This window comes from Symsagittifera roscoffensis, chromosome 6 (genome assembly GCF_963678635.1).
Source record: "Symsagittifera roscoffensis chromosome 6, txSymRosc1.1, whole genome shotgun sequence".
Classification (NCBI taxonomy): Eukaryota; Metazoa; Xenacoelomorpha; order Acoela; family Convolutidae; genus Symsagittifera; species Symsagittifera roscoffensis.
In genome coordinates, this window is record NC_087067.1 from 40,581,421 (window position 1) to 40,594,050 (window position 12,630).

Consider the following 12,630-nt stretch of genomic DNA (forward strand, 5'->3'; position numbering starts at 1 on the left):
AATATGATCACATCATTTCTGAAGCACTAACTGATATGCAAGCTTACGAAAGTTTTAAAGAAAAATTTCAATTATTTTCACTAACCTTTCACTTCCTTGCACCACATGAACGCAATTTGCACTGTTCACACGACATTATGTTACGCACTAAACAAACTCTTACATATACATACTATCGCTTCATACAAAATCATTTTGATCTACATACTCCATCAAGACAACCACACCATCGTTTTCAGTTTCTTAACTCTAAGTACACTTCGCCATTTGTTCTAAACTTCACCTATTGCATCAAAGATACTAACCTCCACGGCATCCTCCGCAATTATGACCCAATAACACAAATGTATATATTTTGTCCCATCACGAAGACCTTTAATGCTGAAGAATCCAGACCTTTCCTTATCCCACATGAATTTATCCAACCTATAGAAATCCCTATATTAGAATTCATTCACAATACTAAATACAATCACAAAATATATAATCTCATTCAAAACACACCTTATGAGTTTGCAGTCGGCACCAAAGAACTAAAAACTATTAAAGCACTTCAATTGCTTTGGCCACTGCTTCAAACTAAAAACATCATTCGCATACTAGCAAAATTACTAACAAATTCAGACATGATACACGACATCTTCCCCCACGGTTTTTTTCCCAGACGACTAACAGGTAAGTATACTTTACAAATATTCTTAACTAATAAATTTAAAAAAATTAATACTAACCATTCTTTACTCATGTTTCTTTTAGATTTTTAGTCTTCATACCACGATCATCTGCAAAAAACAGAAAAGAAAAATAAAAAATAAAACTTGTTAAAATTCTTCTAAACTTCATTAATATTTTGCACAAGATAATATAATAAAATTCATACCAATGTAGTAAATTAATTTATAAATTGTTTCCCCAAAAGCAGTAAATTTAATTATGATGAAAATTTATAACTTAAACTTTCCCCCAAAATTAGCAGTAAAATTAAAATTCTATGTAATAAATTGATAAAATGAAAATGCAGTATTAACCTTTTGATATTTTCATTCACTCGCACAAGAATTCTATCCAAACTCGCACAGCTCGCCCACGAAGAATTGTTTAAATAATGAATCTCAGTTTCAAGTTTTCATACTCAACAACTCTAACACACGATAACAAGTTTCAAACTTTCCTTTAACCCGGTTGGAAAGGAATTATATACTAAACCAAACTAACCAACGCAGCTTACTAAACACCACAAATCATAAAATAACAGCATGAGTAAGAAAAGAAAACCAACGGTACCCAAACCGGATTAACCCAGTTTAAAACTGGATAATTTATTTTTTTGAAGACTATTATAAAGTCTAAGAAAGAAATAATAAAACACAAAAAAGTCGAAAGACAAACCCATAACAAAAACAATTTGATTTTTGAAAAAAGGACACAACCAACGGAACATAAGAAAGACCAACATAAACCCAACATAAAACGTTATCATATAACAGGACCTCTCAAAGAAACCGCACGAAATCATACTCCCACTCCTGGCCTAACCCACCAGAGAGGACGTCCTGAGCATGCTCTATAGCCGGCCTAACCCACCGCACTACATCCACGCTTTGTGACCACACTTCTATTTTTAATAAGAGGTACTCAAGGGTGAGTAACTCTTCAAAATAACCGAACAAAATAAAATGCTTTTGTGAAAACAACTAACTAAAATCATAATTAAAAAACTGAACTAATAAAAATTTTATAAAATGTAAATCATACTTTGCAGTATATAGATCAGCATACAACAACAAAGACGAACATCCAAAGACAAAATGACCCCACTATACTAGAACAAGAATGGCTAACCACAACCGATATGCCGTCCACAATCACAACTCAAAGGATTTAGAGTACGACTTGACTTCGCAGAAAAGGACTTCATTGAACTAGACCAATGACCACCTCGATGTTCAAGTATACGTACAGATCCAAGTTACAAGGCATCCCCTCCACGGACAATCTCCACGCCATTCCCAGACGAGGTTGAACACAAAACAATACAGAAATACATAATACAGAAAAACCCGTCATAGCAAACCATTTTGAAATCAGATTGATTTCGTTGGGAAACACAGTCGTTGTCACAAGAAGACACAACGATTGATGCCCCTAACTCCAGCGTCCTGGAACTTCTCTAACAAGAGGAACCGGACAAGAATACGATGTTCGCCAAATACCAACGTTCATCATCCATCCTTTGAATTGCAGAAAGATAATTCTAAAAAACTTTGTAAAACCCGGATGGGTGGAACCTGATCTAAACTATATTTTATGATTGGATAAATTAGATATTTTACCACTGTAAAGTATTTAATATTAACCAATCATGATTCATCTAACTAACAACCCACTTATTTGTAAGTGCTGAAATTACTTGTAATTTCAGCACCAGAGAGATTTGAATTTAACTTAGAAATTAGTTGTCTCTCCAAGAGAACTTCAGCAGCCGCAATAAACCAGTATACTCTAGATCTATTGAGCCTAGCAGAGACTAGTTAAACACCCTGAGACTAGAAAGTATAAGAGTAAGATTAGGATCGGTATTAGACTAAGAAGTTGCACGAATCTATCCGGCCGATAGCGTGACGAGCAGACGGTGTACCCTATCCGAAATTACTCTATGAGTTAACCACATCGGTCATAACTCACTAGCAATCAATGACCCAACCGTTGTCACTAAGGAGGGGGAGTGTTATTTTTTTTGCAAATAATAGGGTTAAATTTATATCTTACCACTAGATATGATTAGTATAACTTGCACGGTTGTTCACAAATGGCTGCAAAATTGGCAAAGGAGGTCTGGCTTGAACCACATTTACATTCGCCGGCTTCGATCTCTGGATCGAAATCAACCTCGGTGACTCGAAGGGTTTCGCAAGGAGCTCGTCGTTTTCGGAGATATCACCATTTTCTTCCAGATCATTCGGTACACAGTTCCCCGAAGCTTCTTCGCTTCCAATCGAAATCGCGGGACCCGCCGTTCGTCCCTTGAACGACTTAAACATCTGCCGTTTCTGAGAAACACTCGGTTCCATTAACTGCAATAAATGATTCGTATCAGGAAGAGATTTTCTTGGATTTTCAGTTGTGAATGATGAAATGCTCGTCTTTCGCGATGATTTAGCCCGCTTGTGTGCATGCAAAAACTTGTCGATTGACGTGAGGAAAGGTTTTTTCGAGGAATTGATTCGACCTTTGGATCCCAAGCCTAATTTGGGATCACTAACATTTATAGAGTTTGAAATACTCCCGTTATGTAAAATCTGCAGATTGCTCGCACATTCAGGCCACAAGTCTTCGCTTAAAGAAGGCTTCAGTTTTGAATGATTCGAATCGGAAGTAGAATTTGATCCTGGTTTTATGAAAGGAGATTCTACTCCTAAAAGGATTTCGCTGCTTGCTTTTTGAGGGCTCCAGTTTAGTTGCAGAGTGTCGAGTTTCGCAACCTTTTGACGATTCGTATCGCTGGTTGAATCAGCAGAAGCAGCGGAGTCAAAACTGCTTTGCTTCAGCGGAATCATCTTTGGGACGCTTAAGCTCGTTTTCTTTCTCGGTTCGGTCGGTTTTGGCGACTTGGGTAGACTATTATTCTTTTTGCGTGACTTATCGACCAGGTGCTTGAAGTTAGTAGCAGCTTTACGAACTCCATGACCCGTGATTTCGGTGTCCACGACGTGACCAAAATCATGGTCGTGTTCGCAGTTATGGCCTTGTGAGTCGTGAGAGCCATGAAAATGACTGTGGTTGTGATGGGAGTGATTGCTTTTATAGGTTTCAGGATAATCCATGCTGTCATCTTGAGGAATGCGGAGAGCTAAACCAAATTTAATTTACGAAATTTAAAAAAGGACAGAAAAAGAGTTTCGATTGAAGTTTTTTAATACTTGATTCAAGCCTCGAACAAAACAAGGCAAGAAGATTGCTACTCATTTAGTACAGGAGGTTCTTTCCAACCATTTTGAATTTTGGAAAATTTCAAAAATTTTTGAAGAGAAGAAAAAATATTTGAATTTTCTTCAACTTTCTTTATAATAGTTCGGTCCAAAATTGCTCTTACTTACTTGCTTTTTTTAGAAAAATATATTGAGTTAGGTGAACTAGCATAAGAATGTGTCGTAAAAATAGCTAAAATAACGTTGAAATTGAAGTTAGAATTCAATTTGAAGGCCAGCTTTGAAAATCACTGAGCCTGAAAAACGAAAAAATTCAGACCAGTTTTACTCGACACTGGGAGAAAGTTTTCAAGTTTATGTTTTAAAATCCAGATCAAGGTCAAAAGATTTGAATATGATACCACACTTGAACCCCGTACGAGTTTTCCTTGTAATAGAAATTGGCTGGAAAAAAAAACATATCCGAATCTAAAGTTCCTTTTCACTCTTCAGCTGGTCGGAACAAAAACTCTTTTTTCAATAATCTTGCTCAATCTTTCCACTCAAATTGTTTTTAAGCTATCTTCATTTTCTCCCCTCATTAATTTTTTCAACTTGCCTTGTCGTCTGTTCCTGATGGACATATCGATGAGGTCATGACTAATAGGGGGATTATTACTCCGCCGGGCCAGTTTGGGCGAAGAGGGCGTGGTCAACACAACCCGGCGTCTGTTCTTGTTGGGCAACTTCTTCCTCGCTTGGGCGTGTTGGTAGAACATGGCGAAATTACTCACTATGACGGGAACGGGGAGGGCGATGGTAAGTACACCAGCCACTGCACAGAGAAAACCGATCATCTTGCCTGATAAAAAAGTGAAATTTAACAAACTAAATTTTTAAAAGATCTTGTTTTTAGCATTAAACTCATTAAACTTGAACGCATTAAAATAAAAGCATTAATCCTGAAACTTTAAAGCGTTTTTCTCAAAATGGATTGACTTTAGTTGACAAACGAAGGAGATAAACTGTGCTTAGAATTTATGCAAAAATGGTGTACTTTGTTTGCGAAATTTGGACCGAAAGTTTTACCCAAAAATCAAAAATTACGCCAAAACTATCAAGTCGATCACTGACATAATTATATTATATTGAGCCCTTTTCTTGCGTATCTCAGCAAACTTTAGGAAAAGCATAATTTCAAAAAGTTCTATAGATTTTTTTTTTCGTTTGATAGACAAAAATTGGCATTTTACAATATAATACACCAATTTTAAAAAAGCAATTTTTAATTGTTGTGCATTTTTTTTCGAAAAGACACCCTTGTTGAAGTTTGTTGATTTACGGAAGGGGCTTACTTAGATATAATGATGCTAGTAATCGACGAGGTAGTTTCGGCGTAATTTTTGATTTAGTTAAAAGCCAAAAATGATCCAGGTTTGGGGTAAAACTTTAGACCCCAATTTCACAAAAAAGTACCGCATATTTATTCTGCTGAAAGTCTAAGCTAGTTTTGTCTTTGATTCTCGCCTAAGTTTGACCCATTTTGAGAAAAACGTGTATTAAATTTACAGCTTAATGTGTTTTGTCCGGATAACTCAAATCAACAGTGTGGTAATATTATTTATTGCATTTTTATTCGGTTCGTAAAATAAATAACATAAATACATAAATAACATAAATAAAAATAAATACCTTTTACTAGCCTTGCTTCTACTTATACTTTTAGATTATATAATTTTGAATCTGTGTTTTGCATCACAACTCTGAAATTGAGGAAGTTTACCCTTCAAAAGTTGACAAAGTGCTTGAGTTGAAGAATAGTTATCTTTAAATAAACATTTTTAGTCACATCGAGAGATAAAAACATAGTACATCATGCACAAAAATAAATTGATGATATATTAAAATACAGTGGTATTTTTTAATTAGAGACAATGAATTTTATCTTTGTTACATTTAAAACATCATGTCGGTATTGTTACTAAAGAAAGATAAAAAATGACGAAAAACTTGCTGTTCTGTTAGTAGTTTTGATTTGATCTATTTATACAAAGTAATTTTGCGCGTGCTTAAAGTAGAGTCTGCAACTTTACCACCTATTGAATGATTCCACAAATAAATAGGGCAAAATTATGTAACGTGTCTATAATTATGTTGACATTAAAGTAAGTTTACTTGAAATTTTTCCATTCCGGAGTTGGAAAAACTAATTTAATTTTGGATAGACTGTTAAATTAAAAACTGGTGATATTTTAAAACTGGTGATTTGATGAAAAAATGTATCTACTTGAAAAGATTGAACTTTTCCAAGTAGATACAAAAGAATTTTATCTTTGTTACATTTAAAAAATCATACATAGATAATTGTTTGAGAGAAAATTAAAAACGACGGAAAAATTTATATGAAGTAAGTTCTGTTCTATTCATATTTTTGATTTGATTCCCTGATACGCATTACCAGGTAAATTTTGTGCCTGCTAAAAAGGGAATTGCAATCTACCACCTACTGAATTTTCCATCAAAAATGAGGCAAAGTTAGGTACTTTATCTATAATTACGCTGACATTAAGGTGGGTTATTTTAATACTTTTTCTTTCCTGAGTAAAAAAATAATGTAAATTTAGCTAGATTAAACTAAATAAAAGTTAGACTAAATAGAACTTAAAACCAATTATTTTATTCATTAAAAAAATTTTTGCCTTCAGAGTTCGGCAAATTTACTTTAATTTTCTAAGTTCTGGGATAAATTTAAAAGGTCCAAGATTATTTTAAAACAATTTATCTTAGAACAACTGTTCGAAAGACAATTTTCTTTTTGCACATTGTAATTTATAAACACGCAGTTAAAAACGCAGTTATTCAAAGTTTGGTTAGGTTTTGTGAAGGCGCTAAATTTTGTTTCCCAAACCTCACAAATTTCATTTGTTTGTTTTTAAACAGCCAATCAGCTGTATAACAGAAAGTGAACAAGAGTCAGACAACTATTTTTTTGTTTCTTTTTCACAGAAGGGTTTTATTTATTGGAGATACACCGACACAAATAAATAAAAGATCAATTTTATATTTAAAAAAAAAACGTTTTCCAAAACTTTATTGGCAACATGATATCTTTCGTATTTTAATCTAACTTAAATCAATTGAATTAAAACTTGGCTCATATTTTTAAAGTAAAATTCAGATTATTTTAACCTGAATTTTGTTTTGCTCTAGCTCATTTAGCTAATTTTACTCCTACATTTTTGAGTTTTTCTCTCCTTTTTTGCAAAGGGGGTCATTGTAAATTGCGTCGACGGGCTTAAGCAATACTTTAGTGTCAACCAAATGTTAATATCGACCAATACTCTGTAGGTTTCGACTGTAGACCAAAGAAAAAACTATGCCGTTTCGCTCGACGCGTTTCAGATAAGTTTTCATTTTATCGACCCTTCGATATGCTTCTACTGTCTCGACTATCAACTAATTTGAGTTAAATCAAAAAAAATTTCATGTGTGCTTTTCAGGCAACATTTTTTGGGTGTTGCTGGAATTAAAAATAACTATAAGAATCAAGTAAGTGAGAATATTGGCAACGAAACCTAATTTTTAGCGAAAAATGGCAGCGAAAATCATAAAATGCTTGCTTCTAACTGAGGAAAACCTAACATCTCAAAATTTTATGGTGTTTCTCTGAAAGTTCTAGTTTGCTGTCAGCAACTCTTCTCTGCATGCAAACTTTGACAGAGGTTTTCATGAGCAGATTTTTTGGTCCAATTGTATTTCAAATTAATGAAGTTTTTCAAAAAGTTGAAAAACTTTTTCAAAAAAATAAGCAGCGCTCAACTGAGGTTTTGACAGGACTCGAGATATTTCTTGACTCTGCCTGACACTTTTCGATTTTCTAGACCAATAATGGGAATGTTTAGTCTTTTTGCTCGAATTAAAGCTGTTTTCTCGACCACGGTTTTCAACTGCAAACTGCTCCTTCTTGATTTTTGAAGTTGGAACTTTTAAAGTCGAGTACCCCATGCCGTGTAGTAAAAACTATTTGCACTTTCTTAACCGTTGAACTTGTCCTATTTGATTTTAGGTTGCCATGGGCGCATATTTTCAGCGCCCTTTAAGCTATGACTTACTTGCAAGAGCTCAACTAACAAATTGCAGTGCACGTGTGATTTGAACCAGCAATTATATGATTGCTGGGCACCATCACTACCGGAGCGTCACAATATCACATTATGATGCCATAGTAGAATAGTAGGATGGGGTAGTTTAGCAGTTCCTTTTTTATTTAGTGATAACAAAGTAGTTTCGAGATTAGATATTTGATATATGGGCGAGGTCGGGAGAACAGATTGAGGGAGAGTGCAAATGGGGAGAAAAAGGGAAATTAAGATTGTTAATTTCGGCTGAAGGTCAAAACTTCAATGTACATAATATAAATATCTTTTTTTCTGAGGTAAAAACAACCTTTTGAGTCGGTGTTCAATGCCTCTAGACCAGATATGGAAACAGAAAACTCCATCGTTAATCCGATTAAGAGACTTGAAAATTAAAGAAAAAATGCTTGATAACTTTCATTGTAGCTCGAGTTGCGACCCTGAAAAGGGCTTCGAACTACCTCTGATAAGACTTTGATGTTTCTCTCGCTCGACCCCTACTGGCGTTCATTTGGTGTGTATTTACAAAAATCAAACTACAAAATAAATACAAATGCGCCAAAATACAAATTTTTTCGCTTCGGCGCATAAAAAGCTTCAATTAAAATACTAATAATCCGCCTACTTTTCAATTTGGAAAAAACGACAGTTTGTCCCAATTACGAATGACGAATCTCAACTATGAAATACAAATTCCATCTTGGAGGGACCGAATGATGGGAAAATTGTAACCAATCAGATTCGATAGACGTTGATACAGGCTAAATGGCTTTCGAACAAAACCGAAATCATTATCACCAGAAAATGAATTATAGCTTCACGGCAAACGGATCTACTCAACAATTCACCCCTTTCTAGAAGAAGGGAGGGGTAATTGTTAGGTGGATTAAATTAGTGGAGATTTAGACCAATCGGAATCAATAGTCCTAAAATACTGCCCGCAATGAGGTTCCATAGATAATAATCAATTATATCGAATTTTCAACGTCTGTATCCATAAAATCAAAATTAAAGATTATACTGGATTAACTATTGATTAAAAACCAAACAACAAATAAATCAGTTTAAACCAATGTAATCAATTATGACGGAATATAACGGAATATAATGGATTGTAATGAATCATAAGCTGTTTTGCGCAAGAGCCTGGAGTTTCCAAAAATTTTCGTATAGTTTCAAATCTTGAAAATTGCAATCGTTAAATTGAAATTTACATGTGGCTTGTAAACTTTGTTGTGTTGTTTTATTCTTGTTTTATTTTCACGATTTTTTTCTCTCGATATTTTCTTATTTGGGGCATCAACGCCCCTCACCCACTTACACCCCTCCCCTCATTATAATCTCCTTTGCACACATTTATCCCCCTATCTCGGGGTTAGTGAGATCGAGTTGGTGGGGGTATATTTGTTGTGGGGGTAAGTTCGGGGAGGTGTGCTGAAAATCGTTTTGCAAAATTTAAGCAGGTGTGAGTAGGTTTAAAAATTCAATAGGCTGTAAAAAATGCAGAAAAATCAGCAAGAAATTTTTTGCAAAAAATTTGGAAACATTTTAAAGTGATCATAATCCATTACAATGGATTATAATCGATTTTGTGGTCCCAAAATGTGGTTATAATTTTATTCAATAATCTTGACCACGAAAATCGATTCTGATCGATTATTATCGATGGAACTTCATTGCGGGTGCTTTTATTTATAGGGATGGCAGTTGTTTAGTAGATACCATTGGAGGGGCAATTGTTATATAGATCCCTGCAAGATTTTGGTGTAAAAATCATGCAGACGTACGATAAATTTTGCTATTTTTTAAAAATCGTTTTTCCAATGCCCCACTTAGATTTTGTAATAATTGAAAATTCATTTATCTCCCTATTTTTTAATCGGTAAATAATAATTTTAATGGCCTGGATGCTTTCTCTGAGATTTTTGGATTTTTTCAGATTTTTGAATACTTTTTTCTGATTGTCTAAACATAACTGAAAATAAATTTCCAGCATCCGGTCCCTCCATCATGACGGACGCCAACAAATTTATCATTGAGGTTCGTTACTTGGCTCCATTGGGGGTCCAAATTACTTGGTCGAAACATAAATGTACCTGGATATGTTTTGGGAACCATGTCTCCGTAGCCGACAGTGGTCATAGTAGCCACCGCCCACCAGAATCCATCGATTATACTCTTAAAATCATTGTCTTTATCCCTAGCCCAGTTGGTCTGAATGCGCTCTGCAAAGTAACACATCGACGCAAAGATCACTATACCGAAAATGAGAAAGAAGATTAGCAGAAGCAGTTCTCCGGCACTGCAGTAAAGTGTATGCAACAAGATCTTTAGGCCAGTTGAATGGCGAGTTAGTTTGAACAGTCGGAATATTCTGATCACGCGCATGAATTCCAGGAAGTCGACTCCGATGCCACTGATTTGAAGGAGAGCTAGGGTCTAAACAAAATTTTAATCTTTTAAAATACAGGATTAAATAATCATCAGCTCAGCTCTTCAACTTCCGCGCATTATTGTTTGGCTAACAACTAGACTGATAAATATATGAAATATTTGATCATTTGTTATTTTTTTAAAAATATTGATGTCTCTTTTGAACGATTTATCGTTGGCGAAACATGTTTAGCGTTTGCTAACAAAGTTGCCTTTTTATGAATTCATCAAATCAATTTTAAGTGGTATTCAAGTGAGACTATTGAGATGGCATGAAAAAAGCGCTCAATTTTTCATTGAACACGAAGTCCATTAAATACTGAAAAATGGCATGGAAGTCTTGAAATGGTTGCAACAGTATTGTGCGGGGGGGGGGGTTCTTGAAAGAGCATTCATCTACTACTTAGTACCTAATGAGTTACCCGCTGACTTTTGCGGAAACAGTGTTCAATTTGCAATTAGCCTTACCCTCTCCTTGCTTCCAACCTTCCGTAGATTGACCCCCCAGATCGGAAACTAAGGTGGGGGCAAAGGACATTCACTTCCTTTAAGTGCTGACATAAGTCAGAAAAATATAAAGCGCGTCTGTTGAGCTCGGAACTTCTGTACAATTAGACTTGTCGAATCGTTTTGTGTTTTAGCTTAGTCTATTCGCGTATTACTGATTTAGATTTCCAGTTTTTAATTGAGACAAAATTACCCCTTAATTGACTTCAAAAAACCGTCATGCAATTTTTGAACCAAAATGAGTAGTTATGGCCTAAACGGTATGTATGCAAGTAGCATGTAAGATTTAACTACATTCTCTAAGAACGTCAAATTAATAACATTATTTTTGTGATCCTAATTCACGAATTGCGTCCGAATTGACAAAAAAAACAGTAGGTAATGGTCAGAAACAGGGGCGGTTTTAAGGAGGGGCGGGGGTGGGCGGATATCGCCTTCTTTCAGGGATTCGACCCCCTGCCGATCCAAAATGTTTCCCCTTGGTACTATTTTGAGATATCCTTTTTTACCAATATATACTAATTTTGAGGGGAGCGCACGTAGAAAAAAAGCAATTTTTGGTCAAAATAATCCAAAAAATGCCTAAAAACACTTTTTTTGGCCTGCTTTTTTCAAATTTGGCTTGCGGCGCATAAATTTTGGCTAAAACAAGGTTTTTTAGTGCACTGGGAGAGCTTGGGAAAATCAATTTGGACGACCTAAAAAAAGTCGACAAAATTTTTGAAAATCCGCTAGCCGCCGCCCCCCCCCCCCCCCCCCTCGAGAAAATCTTAGATCCGCCCCTGGTCAGAAAACTTCTATTGAAGACAATAACTAATAAATGAGTGGCCAGAACGTTTATTTCTTGAGAACATTTAGTGCATTAAAATATTGCCGAAGCGCAAAACTGAAAGAAAAAAAATTGGCACTACGGTATATTAAATCTCTTACTCTTTCAGTGTAGAAAAACGTGGTTGCTGCAATATCCAACAAATTGATGCCACCTTTCAGAAACTCTTTTTTGTCGGGACAACAAAACAAACGAATGAACACTTCGAAAGTGAACCAAATGTTACAAGTGATCTCAACGTAGAGAAGCCACTCAACTGGACGACAGTCCATATTCTGTTGATTGATATCCGAGTTCGGATCCTCAGTCTCGGATCCGGATCTGCCGACGTGTTCGGATCCCTGGTAGTACTGGATATAGTCTGTACTGGACATCAGAACCTCATCATCGAATCCTTGGGTTGACGCCGTGGCACTGAGTGAAGAGAGTGGATTCAATGTGTTGTTCGTGCCGTTTGGGGAGAGGGTAGATGTCTGATAGTGGTCGCGAAGGGCGGACTGGGACTTTACGGGGAGCACGCACTGTTGGAATGTGGGGTGGGTTCCCATGCAGAAACAGCAGATTGATATGAGGATGAAAAGAACCGAAAGGGTCGCCACAAACTGAAATGAAATAATAAAACATTAAATGAGTATGAAATTTAGCGTGCGTAAAGGAAGAACTTGGCAAAAGTAATAAAGTGATAACACATGTTATTGTCCAAGTCTTAAAAGATTTTTAAGAACCTAGTTTTTTTTTGAAATTTGTGCCATTTTTGTGCATGTGTGACGAGATTGAGTAGCCAAAAACTTAGGACATGAGTAAGTAAGACGCTTTC

General features: G+C 35.5%; 1 protein-coding gene across 1 annotated transcript in view; it reads right to left on the bottom strand.

The window, feature by feature from the left end:
• Window positions 1-2,771: 2,771 nt before the first annotated feature.
• Window positions 2,772-12,630, bottom strand: part of LOC134848742 (potassium voltage-gated channel subfamily C member 1-like) — a 78,670-nt gene continuing 68,811 nt past the window's right edge. The window contains exons 4-7 of the mRNA XM_063866254.1: window positions 11,915-12,415; window positions 10,141-10,483; window positions 4,528-4,770; window positions 2,772-3,850 (exon numbers count right to left, since the gene is read on the bottom strand). Of these exons, the coding sequence (XP_063722324.1) occupies window positions 2,772-3,850; window positions 4,528-4,770; window positions 10,141-10,483; window positions 11,915-12,415 (2,166 nt within the window). The remainder of the gene's footprint in view (window positions 3,851-4,527; window positions 4,771-10,140; window positions 10,484-11,914; window positions 12,416-12,630) is intronic.